Source organism: Mastigoproctus giganteus, chromosome 1 (assembly GCF_048544385.1).
Source record: "Mastigoproctus giganteus isolate SK-2022 chromosome 1, ASM4854438v1, whole genome shotgun sequence".
Classification (NCBI taxonomy): Eukaryota; Metazoa; Arthropoda; class Arachnida; order Uropygi; family Thelyphonidae; genus Mastigoproctus; species Mastigoproctus giganteus.
In genome coordinates, this window is record NC_143575.1 from 225,408,810 (window position 1) to 225,425,603 (window position 16,794).

The following is a 16,794-nucleotide window of genomic DNA, read 5'->3' on the forward strand; positions in this document are numbered from 1 at the left end:
TATACTCCACCTTCCAGAGTATAGTGGAGTAATGGAGTATAATGAAAAAGACCTGAGGGTAATTGTGCAGTTAGATATGAAGTTCTTTGAGCAGTGCAGACGGGTTGCCAGAGCAGGTCATGGAGTTTTGTAAATGATATATAGGAATTTTTCTTGCAAAGACAAGGAGGTGATTATCCTCTTGTATAAAGCAGTGGTCAGGCCACGCCTTGCGTACTGCGTACAGGTCTGGAGGCCGTATTTTAGGAAGGATGTGGAGCTGCTGGAACGAGTATAGAGAAGGGCAACAAGATTAGTGAATGGGACAAGGGGTTGCTTTTACGAAGAAAGGCTTAAGTTTTGTAAATTAGTGTCTGGAGACTAGGCACTTGCGAGGTGATCTGATTGAGGTGTATAAAGCCTTGAATGGTTTGAGCATGCTCAATGCTGATGGGATTCTTCCTCTTGCTCAGAATAATCGTCTGAGAGGGCATAAATTCAAATTGAGGAAAGACAGATGTAGGATAGATGTGCGGAAGTTTGCCTTTAGCCAGCGGGTGGTTGGTTGGTGGAACAAACTTCCATCTGTCGTTGTAGAAGTTGATAGCTTCTTTTTTTTTTTGTCTGATGCTATATAAGCTTGCTTTCTTGCATCACATGCCTTTACTAAAGTTAATGCTAAAGTTGAGGCGCAGACTAATTCTGCAGTTTCGCTTTCTCTCTGGAGGAAAGAAAAGGTGTGTCCAGTGAATATTTTAAGATAGTGCAACAGGGCGTACAAGGAGAAGCACCGTTCTTTCATTTATGTCCAACTGAGTATTATATATCTGTAGTTTGAAATGTTAGAAACCCGATCAATATGTGGGACTTCAGCCCAGTTTATACCGGTGTTGTGTTATTCCAAAGAATGTCTTCCAGCAAATTCATGCAAATCAGTTTTTCAGCAGTGGAAAAGATGATATTAAATTGGAGGAAACTTAATCTCTGTTAGCTTGTAGCTGCGAGGTCTGATTTCGTGCAACAAAAACATCCCTGACGTTTTCATACACAACGCCCTATGACTTGTTTCCGCCAAGAAACAAGATATGTAGTCCGTAACGGCATCTGTCGTTGACAGCACTTGTTAGCTAATAATTAAGTTATTCAAACCCTATGTACAAGATGGTCACCAAGGCGGAAAATGACGTCCCTCGCTTTAGCTGCTCCCTTTTCCCCCCACTGGTTTGCGAAATATTGTGGGATGTCTGGGAAAAAATGACAATCGAATGAAATGGACAGATAGGGATGCGAAGAAATCAATTTAAATCTTTTTTCCTGAAAATCTGATAGGCTTAGCATTTTAATAGCAACAAAACATGCACAAAGGCAAACTATTCCGCACTGTCCACAATTCGATGCGAAGCCATCGTCCGCTGTTTGCGTTCCATTTCGCAGACTAACGATGCGTTGCCTAAACTTAGCTGAGCGTTTTTTGTTATAGGGGGAGGGGGTGATATAAATGAACGAAAAAAAAAAAAAAGATAAAAAAGACTGTGCACAGTGAAATGGGAATGTTCATCGGAATAAGGATGCTGTCATGCCCAGATCTGCTGTTTCGAGACCAATGAGTATCGTCAGTGATTCGTATCTATGGATTTTGGCTTGTGGACCTCTTTAGATGTATGTACGTGGTTTTTATACGCGGTGCATCCATCTGATAGCGAAATAGTCCTGTTATTTCGGTGTGGAAGAGTGGAAATAAAATCTTTTAGATGTATCGTGGTAATAGCTTCCAGAAATACTTTACCGTTCGCAGAATCTTAGAAAAATCTCCGAATAAGCAAATAGTAAGAAAGAAACAATGCAAATCTGGTTATATTTAAGGTTATTCTACAAAATGTAACGTAGTTTCATTATCCACGGCCCTGTAACTTATCTGTGTATGATAAAGTTAGTAACACGTATTGAGCGCCTTAAGGCAGAAGTTTAGTTCAACTTTCTGGTCTTAGCTTGAATGGGGGATAAGTACTTCAACTTTCCATCCCTCTTCCGAAGAGATGTAAACCCAGTAAAACAGTGGAAATGTTATTAAAGAGAGCATTGGCTGCAAACGTCTAAAAGTGGTAGCGAAGGAGCACACGAGGCATTAAGAAAATGAATTTTTTTTGGTGTGTGCGCTGGAGCCGTTGCGAACATACCACGTATTTTTGTTTCTTTGTTTTTAAAGGGTGTTATCGGAGAAATGGAATTTTCAAAGGAATAAATACATACTCACTACCTTAGTGCATTATTCATTATGTGGATGAATTGGGCTACATTGTGAATACGCCAGGAGTTATATAATCAATGCATTCTCATCGCATGGGATGATGGATGAAGAAGAAGGATTATCAGACTCGTGTCACAAACAAGGCTAACTGAAAACATTCTTATTCACGACACCGGCAACAATACACCACTCGGTAAGGAAATAAATAGATTTTGTTTTCGAAGAATCTTCGAATAATCAAACAGAAAGATCCAAGTATTTCAATCGATACCGAGAAAAAAATAGTCCTAGGATAAGACAAATAACATACGTAATTGTGTTGCTTGGTAACAGTCTCTGAGACCAATCAGAACGTTGCAATTGCTTTGATTATCATCAATTATGCTGGACAAGTTCTAGAAAGTGTGACTGTTAATCAGAAACTAATTATCTACATTGAGTCCTTCGCGTTAATAACACAGGAAGGTTGTTTCAAGGAATCTTTTCGTCAATAAAAGCGTTAGTAAGGGGGGGGGGAAAAACATCAGTAAGTGAACAGAGCTGCACCATCACAACACCCCCGTATGCAAATTAGGCGGTTAATGTTAACAGAACTGCAGACAAACGTGAAAAATTTGAAGAATTATCTTCACGGATCTCTGGCTTGCCTTTCTGGAACTAAAGAACAGTAAGCGGAAAATATAATAACAAAAAAAAAAAGCAGGTGGCGAAGGGTGATGTGTGAAAGAAGGGTAAAGAGGAAAATTGCTAAAACAAACAACTGTTTTGTAAGGTAAATATAGTTGGTGGAGTATAATACAAAGTGACAGGCGAGTTGGTTTGTTGAACGTGGTCTATCTGTTTTCCAACGAATAACTTGTAAAGTGGCTGTCATCGCTTGCTAGCTGATGTTTGATCGGCTTATTATGCGTTTTAAAAAGAACAGGGGGATTAGGGGGCTACCAACTGTTAAAAAAAAATTGTTTACACCGCTTGAATGAAAGCCATCTCTAGAAGGATAAGTTCTTCAAGCATAATTGCGAATAAAAAATTCATTACAAGCGTCACAGAATATCACAAGCTAAAAAAACAAACAAGATGAAGCCTTGTATTAAAATACACCACAAAATACGCGTCATTATTCTAAATATCCTAATTAATATTTTCTTAGTAAACATAATTAATGTTTTAAAAAGCGTACTTCGATTAGCCTGTATTTTTGAATTATTTAAATAATTTTCCGATTAATTTTAAAAATACTAGATAAAATTATATATTACGCATTTATATATAGATTTTTAATGATATGGACCGAAGAGCACTGTAGAAAGAGAAACATTATTAATGATAATTAATTTGAAGGCAATTAATATAAAATTATTAATTACAATTAATTAATGCTGCTCAGCAAAGTCCGATTCTACAAAAGAGTCTAAGATATGCTAGAAAATACGTGATAAACCAAAGCAACTTACGCTAGAAAATACTCATCAATAAAAGCAACTTACGCTAGAAAATACGTCATCAACCAAAGCAACTAAGGCTATGAGGCGCCAGGTGTATCCAGGAGCAAGTAATATCCAAACACACTACGTAAATTTACGAGTATATTAACTCACCCTAAACTTATTTACTTAAATATATATAAAATATATCTAATACTTTAAAAGGTATACTTCTAATTAACTTGTATTTAAACAAATAATGCTTTTTTTCAGTTATTCTAAAATATTTTAATAAAAATAATATACTTAAAAAGTATTTTTAAAAACGTCCCTAAATATTCGGGTACATTGGCACTAAGAGGATCATTGAAATAGGCAATAATATCAAAATTATTTGAAAATAATTCTTTCATGAAATCTCGTTTTATTTTTTCCTTCTCTGGAAGTCATTGGAGTTTAAAGTGGTTGCAGGCTTTGCTAGCGAATTGGACATTTCGTCTTTCCTAACCTTAACAAGCTGCAGGATGAGAAATAACTCGCTAACCAGAAGTTAAAAAGAAGAAAAAAAGAGTTGGAATCACAAACACCATCGCTAAACTCTATTGATTTGTTCGTAACGTTGGCTTTTGGTGAGTGAGGCATCTTGTCAAGGTTATTGACAGGTGGCGTTTAACTTGGAGAAGCGCCAGACGCGAAATAATCTTATCGACAAGTGTGAAAGAAATTATCAATTTTGCTGTCGCGAGATGCGTGCAATGGTAAGTTGTCCTGTTACCATAAGTTAGATAAAGGGATGTTGCAACCAGCCGACAGACTGATAAGGTAAAATCCATTAGCATCTGAGAGTTTATCGTGTCTTTATGCTCTACAGCTCAAATCCCACTTTTTTAAGGTTAACATTTCTCTTTCGGTGGACAAACAGAGATGTCGACGCATGATCCTCCCTGATTTTGCCAATTCTTTTAGCATAAGAAGAGATTGCAAATAAGTATTTACTAATGCAATCAGCAGAAAATAATGTCGAGATCGTTGACAGTTTTACAACCGGGATAATTTTTCTTTAGGTCAAGGGCTATTAGTTCACTATCAAACTGTGACAAATGTGAGTACTATCTGAATGTACCAATCAGATAGAGTGGTTTAGAATCGGCAAAAACAGAATCATTCAACTGTTTCTCTTTTCCCTGTTCGGTAATCAATTTTGATAGTTTTTATTTTATTTCAAGTGAAGGTTTAAAGCTTTGTGTTTACAGTGACAACAGACGTGGATGGAGGTGTTCTATTTAAATAAAATTAGCACCAGCATCTTAAAATTAACGAAGGTGACATTGGAGTGTCACGTAAAAACTTTAAGATGAATTGCATTGATTATAAGTAGTCTTGCTGAGATAGTAAAGCACACATTCTATATCGAGTTTTAAAACAATATGAACGAACTGGTTTTATTTATTTATTTTTTATTTTTTTTTTTTTGTAAAAAGAACAAATTTCTAAGTTTTTCGAAGAAGGAACTGTTTCTTCTAAGAAAGAAGAAGGAAAAACATTTTGTTTTTCCCTAAGGAAGAGTAAATTTTTCAAAGAAAATTGTTTTTAAAAAAACACCATTTAAGAAAATTATATGGGAAAAGGAGATTGTACTTTATAAGTATATCATTTTTATATGAAAAACAACTTTATTCGAAGAATAGATTTTTTATATGAAAAATTGCATTTTTTTTTTCATAAAATGGATTATTTTTTTTTTCTGTATGAAATATCGATTTAAGAAAATCAGAAAGAAGGAATAGTATTTTTCTAAATAGATTATTTTTCAATGAAAAATTGCTTTTTTCGAAATATAGACTATTTTAAAAATTTTCTATGAAAAGAGTTTTTTCTAAAATGGATTATTTTTTTTAAGAAATTTTTTCTTATAATTTTAAAAAATTTTGTATGATTTATTTAAGAAAATTAGAAATAAGAGAACCGTATTTTAGATTATTTTTCTATGAAAAACAGCTTTTTTTTCAAAAAACTTGATCCTTTTTTAAATTTTTGGATAAAAAAATAGTTTTTTTTTTCCAAAAATAATTATTTTATATGAAATATTCATTTAAAAATTATACAGAAGAAGAAAATTGTGTTTTCTAAGTACATTGTTTTACTGCAAAAACAGTTTTTTCTAAAAATGTATTAAAACCTTTTTCTATGAAAAATATTTTTTATGAAAATGGATCACGTTTAAGTTTTATATGAAAAATAGATTTTTTTTTAATGAAAACCTGTCTTTTTCTTAGGAAAGAGACATTTAAGACATTAAAAATACAGTTAAAACATAAATCGATAATTTAATTTAATATTATTTAATTAGACTCAATAATAAATACTTTTTTATAATTAATCTTATTGAGTCGATCACAACTGCAACTCTTTTGAAACTCTAACTATGCTCTGTAGTCTTTTAACTTTTCATCTTCCTTGTTCAATTATGAAAATGAACTCTCTTTCTCGTACTTTCTTTTTTCAGCATTTTTATTTTGTCCTTTTCAGGTGCGATTTTTTTTCTCTTAATATTTCTTTCTTTTCATTTTATTTTATTAGCTATCTTTCATATAAGAAGCTGTTCGTGCATATCATTGATTTACAACTTTGTACTCCTGCTCGCATAAAAATGTATCAAGTATGCAAGAAACGAGTAAATTTTCCTCAAATATTTTAATATTTTTGCTTTCTTTGCACTTTATTTCTTGCAAATTCCATTTTTTTTTCACTAAGCCAACTGTTAAGTTCATTGACTTGTTTTCGACTGAGATTGCCGATTGAACTGATAGTTTTATTGTATAATTTATGAGGTAGGCACCACTCTTCTGCAATTCAAAGAATGATCAAAATGTCTGCAGACTCATTTTCCAGACATTCATCCTGTAAAAAGTTCTTCTTCTTTTTTTATTACCAAACTCGTTTTACATAAAAAGAAGCAAAGCAGTTATTTTAATACAGATTTCTTCTGATAGTACGGTCTATGTAATGACTACTGATCTTTTTTTTTTCCAAGAGTTTAACATCCAAAAGAACAGACACTTTTATTTCCCCTGAGCGTGATATTTGAACTGTATCATATGAAATATTGATAACAGCAGCACATCCCATTTGCAGAAAAATCTATTCCAAATTTCCTCTCGTTTAATTTTTTTCATTTCTAGAGTTTAACATCATTACGACCAAAGGACACCTAAATTGATTCTAGAAAAGAAGGCAATAAATAAGCTGATAAAATAGATTAAAATGAAGATAAACATTAAACAGCGTTTATCATGTTATTAATTTGAATCAACTGGGAATTACAATGTCCTAAAAGTTTTAAATTTTTTTAAAAATAAATTTATTACGTGCTACTTTCATATAATTCTACAAATACTTTTTTCCATAAACAATAAATCGTTTAAATTTTATAATAAACTAAGATTGATTTTTTTTCATTTTCCAAATATTGAAAAACAGGGGGGGGGGGAAATGTAATTATTGAAAGACAATTTTCAATCCAAATATGATAAATCAAAATTTCTGCAGCCTTAATTGATTTAGTGTGTAACTGTGAACCGATGATTTTAAACCAGAAAAAGAAAAATCAGCAAAAACTGCCTTCATATAATTGATTTATTATACTCAAAGAAATTCAAGAAAGTATTCTCTAGTTTCTTAAGAAAGCTTTATTAAAGCAAGAACTAAGTGCGCGTTTCTGGCTGCGACTGAAATTCTTAGGGCACGAGTTGTTTTTCTCCACGGAGGCAGAAAAAACGAAGAAAGAAAAGGCGGAGATATGGCGAGTCAGCTATAATCGTATTTGTAGATCGAGAAGTTTCCCAGAACATTGAAAGAAAAATTACACAAGTCAGGGGAAAAAGAATGGACTAGCATTAAATAGAAAATAATGAACGTTTTCTATAACAAATACTAACTCTACGCTGGGGATGAAGAGTGACAAATGGATCCTCGCGGTCAAAGGGGAATTATGGTTTCCGAGTTTAGTTTAAGTTCCCCTTACCTTTTTCTTTCAGATGATGTACGTTTGTAAAACAGACCTCGAAATCTTAAAGTTTGAAGGTACTTCTTCGTGGCATCCATATTTTATCCTGATGGTGGAAAGTAGCCTCTTCATGCGATACTCAAGGAAAAAAATAAGGTATCTCACAAGTGGATCAAGTGAGAAGGCTGTTTTTTTGAGGTAATAAATACCGGAGGTTGAATGTTGGTAGGCATAAAGCTAGAGCTTCTTCCCACCAACGAGAAACCCATAAATACAAGTATAATATCAGGTCTCGTTGAAACAGTTTTACATACTGTTTGGAAGCACAGCAATATTCTTTTCAACACCTGTCATCTTCAGTTTAATAAAAGAGATTCCAATTTCGAATGAACAAAAACCATTCATGATTTCGAAGCTGTTTTCTGACAATGAGTTATTAGCTTCGGCAGCTGTAGGCTAAGTAGTTATTCTCGAAGTCATTAAGTTTTACTTACTATCAGTTTATTAACACAAGGTTCACCCCCTGTACAGCAAGTGAGCTAGGAGGGTGTACAGAAATTTTAAAATATACATTATACACTTTTGTACAAATTTTCAGATCTTTACAATATAATTATTGTATAATAATAACTATTAAATAGATATATACATTTGCTTAATTGTATTCACTTTGAAATAACATAGATCTTGATAATTGAAGAGTTAAATATATAGGTTGACAACTTTATCAGCGACATAACAGATTTATTTATATTCATTACATTATTGCATTTAATTGTTCGTATCATCAAATTTCTAATAAAAACTGCTCACTTTTCACAGCAATCCTGGTGATTTAGTCCAGATTTGGTCTATAATTTGGCTTTTGTAGGTTTCATTGACTTCAAACTTTACCGGATCAATGGAGAAAGTGTTAAAGTGTTCAATGGTGTTACATGGGAACATTCCTTTTAGGGAGTCCACGTTTGATAGCTTCATCCTAAGTGGGTGATGGCTTCTATTTCTTCCTCTTGTTAGTGCGATGATATCTTCTATTGATGGGGCATCAATATGGCGAGTTAGCAGCTTGGTAAACGTTGACAGATTTTTTTTTTAGGACAATGAGCTTCCAGGAGGTCATGCCTAGGTTGACTAGGAGAATGGATTTCGAGATGGTGAAGGGGTTCCCTCCCAGACGGTTCAGCCACCGCAGAATCCAATATTCCATTGACAGAAATTTATTACATCGAGGGGTAGATGCAGAGGACCAGATTTCTGAGGCATATAGTGGTATAGGGTGTGAGACATCTATTAATGTATTGCCCAATCAGTTTGGTGTTGTGACAGCCTGCGAGCTCCTGGCAGATAGCCCAGGAAGCAGCATAGGTCTTCTTCTTTGCCTTTAGGAAGTGTTCCTTGAAATTTAAGTCTCCATTTCACGTTAGTCCCAGGTCAGTATGAGATGAAACTCTGGGGACTGACTCACCAATAACCGTAACTCGAATGTCATTCTTGACCTTCCTCTTCGTGATTGTCATGTGGGCTGACTTGGCATTGTTGATTTGGAGTCCAGCTCGCTGTAAAAAGTCAATTAACTGTTGAATTTGCTTGGAGGTTTCATTATTAATTTTTTGTATCTGTTTGGGGTCTTTTGAATTGATCAAGAATTTTAGATCATCAGCGAAGGAACTAAAATTTGGATTTTTTGCGAGGAATGGTTCAAGTAGGATTGCAAAGACGGTTGTCGACATCACCCCACCTTGAGGTACACCCCTCGTTGCATAGATTGTTTTCTGGTGAGTTCTGTTGGCTATAATTAAGTGTCTCCGCTGTAGTGAGGGCTTCAGAATGCTGACAATTTGGTTAGATACTTTGAAATATTCTATTAAGATGCCTATAAGAGTAGGAATGGAGACAGTATCGAAGGCAGATTTGATATCGAAGAAGATTATGTCCAGTTGGGCTCTGTCATTCAAGGCTTTTTGTGCTCTGAAGAGAGTATCGAGGAGATTAGAGGTCGTGGACCTATGGTGCAGGACTGTGTGGAGGTAGGGTGGTCGGTGAGCAAAACAGTGTTGAATAATCACTGGGTGTATGAGTTTTTCAAATATCTTTAATAATGTGCATCCTATGGATATTGGACGGAAGTCCTTAGGCATCTATATGAAGTTATTCTAACAGAAATCGTTGTTCTCATAAGAGTTGTTCTAATCGAAGTTATAAATAAGGTTCTGATATTCTGATTATACTGAGAATGACTTCAATTAGAATAACTTTCTTTGAACAACTTCAATTAGAATAACTTTGTAAATCAGTATAATCAAAATGTCAGAACCTTATTTATAACTTCTATAAGAACAACTCTTATGAGAAGTTAACGATTTCTGTTAGAATAACTTCATATAACAACTGTTTTGACACTGTTGCACTTGGAAGACTATTGTACAAATTGGAGCAGAATGGTATTAAGGGTAAGTTGCTACAATGGATAAAAGGATGGTTGAGTGGGAGAAGACAGAGGGTGGTAAGTAATGGGTGCTGCTCTTCGTGGACTAATGTTATTAGTGGAGTCCCACAGGGTTCGGTGTTGGGTCCTCTGTTGTTTTGTATATTTATCAATGATATTGATAAATATACAAAATATACAAAATATGATCAGGCTTAATGTCGAAGTTTGCAGATGATACAAAGGTTGGCAAGGTTGTTAATGATAGTAATGGCAGTGTGCTACTGCAACAGGATCTAGATAATTTGGGCAGATGGGCTAAGAAGTGGCAACTGAAGTTTAACCTTGACAAACGTAAAGTACTGCATATGGGTAGAAGCAACCCCAGAGAAACGTACCAACTGTGTGGTACTACACTTAAGGTGGTAGAAAATGAAAAAGACCTGGGAGTAATTGTGCAGTCAGATATGAAGTTCTCTGAGCAATGCAGACAGGCTGCCAGGGCAGGTCATGGGGTTTTGTCAATGATATATAGAATTTTGCTAGCAGGGAAAAGGAGGTGATTATCCCTCTGTATAAGGCAATGGTCAGGCCACGCCTTGAGTACTGCGTACAGGTCTGGAGGCCTCATTTTAGGAAGGATGTAGATTTGCTTGAGTGTGTACAGAGAAGGGCGACAAGATTGGTGAGGGGAATGAAGGGATCCTCTTACCAAGAGAGGCTTAAGTTCTGCAAATTGCAGTGGCTGGAGTCTAGGCACCTGCGCAGTTATCTGATTGAGGTATATAAGGCCTTGAATGGGTTGAGCACGCTGAATTCTGATGGGATCCTTCCACTTGTTCAGATTAAGAACCTAAGTGAGCATAAATTCAAATTAAGAAAAGACAGATGTAGAATAGATGTACGGAAATTTGCCTTTAGCCAGCGAGTGGTTAATTGCTGGAACAAACTTCCATCTCCATCTTTCGTTGTGGAAGTTGATAGGTTAAATAAATTTAAGGAGGAACTGGACAGGCATTTGGAGGGAATGGTGTGATTTTTTTTTTTTTTTTGGCTGATGCTGCATAAGCTCATACACATGCCTTCTTGCATCACATGCCACTACTACTACTACTTAATGACTTCGAGAATAGCTGCTTAACCTACAGCTTCCGAAGCTGATAACTCATTGTCAGAAAATGTTCAGTCTAATTGAAGTTATTCAAAGAAAGTTATTCTAACTGAAGTTATTCAAAGAAAGAAATTTATTCTAACTGAAGTTAATATAAAGGGACATAACTTCTGTTTTGCGTATAAAATATATACCTGCAGTTATCTTTTTCACAATATTTAAGAGCGAATTTTTGATATATAGACTAAACAACAGTTTGCAAAGCGGCTGAGTTAACCAAGGTCTACAGCTGGATTAACCGTCGTCTAACTATAATTTTGGATAATCTATTAATTTGGGATTTTTATTAATGTTAATTATATTAATGCAAAGGTATGACGATTTCTTAGTAGAGGTAGGCAAATTTTTGCGAAGGATGAATACTTACCGACTACTTCTAAGTATCCCACTTGACTTTTCATCGGAGAAGTATTAATTTGGCACATGTATTCTCCGCTGTCTCTCTCTTCTACGTCACTAATGTGCAACCACCAGGTTCGGTAGCCGTTGTGAGATATCGTATACCTGGTGTTTCTTGTGATGGCACGGTCATGCAAGGTCAACAGGGTGTGTCTGTCTGTGTGAATCCAAGCTACCTAGAAAAAAAAAAAACAAATACAGTGAGCTAAGATACCACGGATTGGTCTACAAATAGGGCTCATAGAGGATTTAGACAAAGGGGGGAATATTATTAAAGTTTCCTTCAAATTCCGTGTGAATTTCGAAGCTGCAGTTGATATTATTTGAACACCATTAAATTTTCAGCGACATTATTTAACGCGCAGAGGAATATTATTTCGCTTACTTGAGAAAACTCGGTATCTATAAAGCAAACTCTGTCAGGTGGAGAAGCTACCTGACGTCGAGCAACACAAAATAGATCTGCATATTTGAAAAGCTGTTCGCGTATTGTCTTACACTTGGATGCCTCGGCGGCAGTAATTCTTGCTGACTCGGGACAATGAGTCCTGCGAGTGACGGTGTCAGCATATTCCGTGGGAATGACACTTCCACGCCAAACATTGGCAAAAAACTCTTTTAGGAAACGAACTTAAAAGCGTAAGGCCGTTTTGAAGATCTTAAATTTCATAAGCCTACAAGTACGTAAAAGTCAATTCGTTTTGGTGGGTGGATGGATGCTGTGGGAGGGAAATCTTTCAAATAATCCACTTGCCCAGATGTTGCTTTGCTGATTGCAATCGTAAAATATAATTACAGTTTTAAATATTTCTTGCCTCTCTCTTTATCGCCTTTCTATCCATCTCTTCTGCTTCCTATCTTTTTCTTTCCCTCTGTCTCTATATATTTCTCTTTTCCTTATCTCCTTCTTCCTTCTGTTTCTCTCTTTTTCTCCTTATCTTCTTTCTCTTTCTCTACATTATTCATTTATTCCGGTTTTTTTTTCTACCTTTTTTATCCTTTCCCTAGTCGAGTTAGCTCGTTTCGAGCGAGGGCTGCATGGGTTTTGATTCCCGAAGCTTGAACTTGCGTTTTTTATCTTGCAAAATATGCTAAAATACCGCTTACGCGGGGTGGAGGTGGTGGGGTGGTGTTGAAAAGTTAGTGGCCTGATTATGAAAGGGTAGCGGTACATTGTTAAAGATTTGTGTTTTAATATAAAAACTTCAAATAGTAACCTACGAAGTTTCATCCATTCAATAATGTGTTTTTTTAATTACAGGTACTGAAGTCAACAAAGTTGTCTGAATGAGGAAAGATGGACAAATTCAGTCACCGTGCAGCAATAGTTGGGAGAAAGGGGATCAACGCCAAAGACAATTCATGAGAATATAGTTGCCACATTGAGGGAAGATGTCACTTTATATTCCATGATTGAGAAATGGGCAACACAATTTAAACAAAGAAGAGAGAGAGAGAGAGAGAGAGAGAGAGAGAGAGAGCCTGAAAGATGAACCACGCTGTAGAAGACCTGCAGCGTCCATTACTCGAGAAGATGGTGACAGTGTGCATGAAATGAATGATCCGCGAGTGACAGTTCAGTACATTGCCGGCATCTCATCCTGAATGTATACATAATAACAGAGGTTCTCGCTATGAAAAAGGTGTCAGCACGATGGATTTGCAAAGTTGTAGACAGAAGATCAAAAACTCAAGAGTTCACAAGTCAAGTGAACATTTGCATTGTTTTTAAGCAGATGCAGCAAGTTTCCTTGAAAGGTTTGTGATCATGGATGAGACGCGAGTACAACACTTTCAGCCAGAGACAAAGGAGCATCCCAAATAATGGAAACACAGGACTTCTCCTCCTCCAAAGGAAGTCAAGTTGATTCCTTCTGCAGGCAAGGTGATGGTATCGGGTTTTCGTATGTTGATGGAGTGTTGCTAGCGGATTACCTTCAGAAAAGGCCAGACAGTTAAGAGGCATAGTACGCAGACCTTGTGAGGCATTTGCATAAAATCATCAAAGACAAAACGCCCAGTAAAACTCAGTAAATGAGTCTTGTTCCTCCAGGACAACGCGTCCACTCACAAGTCTCTCATTGCCATGGCTGCACTGAATGAGTGCGACTTTGAAATCATGGACCATTCCAAATATTCTCCAGATTTAGCGCCATTGGACTTTCACCTGTTTCCTAATTTAAAAAAATACCTAGCTGGCATCCATTTTCCGTCATTATTGCAATGGATGCATTCCTGGAACCCCAGAAGAAAGCTTTCTTCGCAGCTGGAATCAACGCATTGCAACATCGACTACAAAAGTGTATTGACTCCAAAAGGGACTATGTTGAAAAGTAACATGTTACCAGACGCCTCAATTAAACCCTTCATACTCAGTCACAAACTCTTCAAACGCCCTTTCTGTCTTTTCTCCTTCTCTATCTATTCGCATTTCTTTGTTTCAACTATTTTTTTCTCGATTATTCAGTAATCTCAGAATTATTTTTGAAAATTGTTGGATGGAATTAGTCTGAAATCTCTATTGCCTTCGTACGTACTTAATATTCAAAAAAAATGCCCGAAATATAAACAAAATACGTAAATTACTTAACTTCTCAAACAGCCAAGCCGAAGAGTTGTCAAAGAGTGCGATGGGAAATCGTTCCATCCACAAGAAAGATGATGGTATGACGCCACAGAATCTATCTGTGAAAGAATGTCTTTCATCCGTAGCATTAACAGAAAGCAAGTAAATACAAAGAAAGGAGACTGGGGAAAAGTATTAGATATATTCGAGGCTTCTTATTAAGATAAACGTCACCGCAGGAGGACAACAGTGGCGGTATTTTCCCCTTCCACTTGAAGCCATTTTTCTAAGCGCAGCCAATCATTTAAATGTGTCAAGGGAAAGAGTTACAAAAGCAGAGAGCCAACGCGCGGGTTAAAAGCAGACAAACGCATTTTTGCCGATATAAAACGGGCGAAAGACGGCTCGGAAGAAACAGTCGATGCCCTGGTTTGCCTGCCTAAACGAAACATTCGGCAAAACCTTTCAGATGTGATTGCATGCAGGCGAGCGACTACCTCAAAAGAAACAGCCCAGGGATGCTATTGAAAGGCAGTTCGCTATTTAGATTCCTGCTGAGGCATCCCATCCCTTCCTCCCCCTCAACTACCCCTCCCGTGGAATGGCTCCACGGTGCAAGACGGGAAAGTGCCAACTTACTCTCTTATGTGACCTGTCACAGTTATTCACAAACCCATCATGGTGACGTCGCGCTCTCCAAGGGGCGTAGGTGGACTTGCAGAGGGGAGAAGGGCATTGGGGGAGCATAACAGGTCGTACAAAGAATGGTACAAGCTCATAAAATCCGAAAGTCGTGGCAAAAAGGAAGTACTGATTGGATTTCCTTTGGCACAGTTATTGTTCGAATGTATGGCTGGATGCATGAGGGTGGGTTCTTATCTCTAAAAGCAATTTATTTAGGAACTGCACGTCTTGAAAACAAATCGCAATATTCAGAAGTTGTAGCCTCTAACATACTTTTAAATTCGTTTAACTTCTGGGACTAGTCAATGCATCTTTTTCAACAGTGTTCTCGTCCTGGATCTCCTTGTTCGAACGAGCCCAAAGAAATTGATGACGTATAAACATTCATTAAGCGCAAAGGACTCTATCCTAAATTACCACAGCTCTATTTAGGGATGTTGGCAAAGAACAACAGAGCCCGCAATATGTCAAACGGATGATGAACATCATAATAATGTTGCATCATTGGAAAAAGACAAAATGTGCGCATGTGTGTGTGCCTGATGTTGTCCCGAATAGAATTTCTTTGGCTGCGTTACACGAAGCTATTCATTTCCCGATAAAAATTTTTAGAATCTTCCTATGTTTAATGACATGGACCCACATTGGCAACTTTCCAGAAATGTATGAATGTTAAAGATGACTTGAGTAATGATTCGAGGAAAACAGGGGTCATTCACAGACATCTTGAAACAACCATTGCTGTTTATAGTTCATTACCGACTTATTTCCATTATCTGAGAGCCAAATGATAATTAAACGCCAGACAAATATCCGTTTTCTACATCGAGTAGTAGTTACTGGAAAAACGATATTTAGTTCGATTTATGAGGAAAAATATTCAGAAATCGCTAAATCAATCATTAATAACTTGTAATTGTTGAGTTAATAAAACCATACAGACTTTAAATAACTGTTGCACATGCGCATTTCGACATTTCTCGCTATTTAATCATTCTAATGTTTTTGAAACCGCGCGCGTTAGTGTTAAATGTCACGTGCTCACGAACTATTGATCAAAAAAACAAAAGCTGTCACGTGCTCACGAACTACTAATCAAAAAAAAAAAAAAAAGCTTTCACGTGCTCACGAACTGCTGATCAAAAAGACAAGCTGTCACATGACGCGAATTATAAACAAAATCTTTTGGACACAAAATTGGCATTTTGATTAAGTTGCCAATTGATAACCACTCACGCAACCTCGGTTTGTGTGAATGATTATCAATTGGAGCCGATCTGGGTTTACAGAGAGCGGGTTGAATCCTTTTATTTATGGTTTCACTGTTCTAATACATGATTAAGTGAAGTTTACCGCTCATTATACAGTTATTGTTTCCGGTTAATTAATGCGCATTCTGCGCATTCCATACACAGTAATTAGCAGTTGATCAGTCAAATTTTCTCCTTCGTTAAATTGCTTGTTTAGAAGTTTAAGCTTGCAAAAGTAATGAAATCTTTATGCTCGAAGGCAATCTGTTTGCTAGCCTTGTATACGTGAGTCAGCCAGCTTCGTATATCCATCCAGCAAACTTAATTACTAATAATTTTCTCGGCTGCTGAGGAAAGAAGTTGAGGTAAGAGCACGTGTGTATATCCCGCACACATACACGACAATAAGGTCAGTGGTCCCCCCCTCTCTCTATACCTCCATCTAGCACCTCCATTCATAATTTATTTACCGAAAGTCTTGAACACTTCTAGCTTAGGCACCTAACTGAACCACGAGCATACGTGAGATGCGAGTTGGAGGAGCTTTTGCTCTTAGCGAAATACCCTCCCCTAATTCATTTAGTAAGTGATTTAACAACTTTGGTCTTTCCATAGGAAGTTGCTGAACGTCCCTTCTATTCA

At 36.4% G+C, this 16,794-nt stretch overlaps 1 protein-coding gene across 2 annotated transcripts in view; it reads right to left on the bottom strand.

Annotated features, from left to right (window-relative positions):
- LOC150091555 (lachesin-like) overlaps positions 1-16,794 on the bottom strand; it is a 304,077-nt gene that overhangs the window by 44,368 nt on the left and 242,915 nt on the right. For both annotated transcript variants that reach the window (XM_090384559.1, XM_090384555.1), the window contains exon 3: positions 11,621-11,828. In XM_090384559.1, coding sequence (XP_090240685.1) covers positions 11,621-11,828 — 208 coding nt within the window. The remainder of the gene's footprint in view (positions 1-11,620; positions 11,829-16,794) is intronic.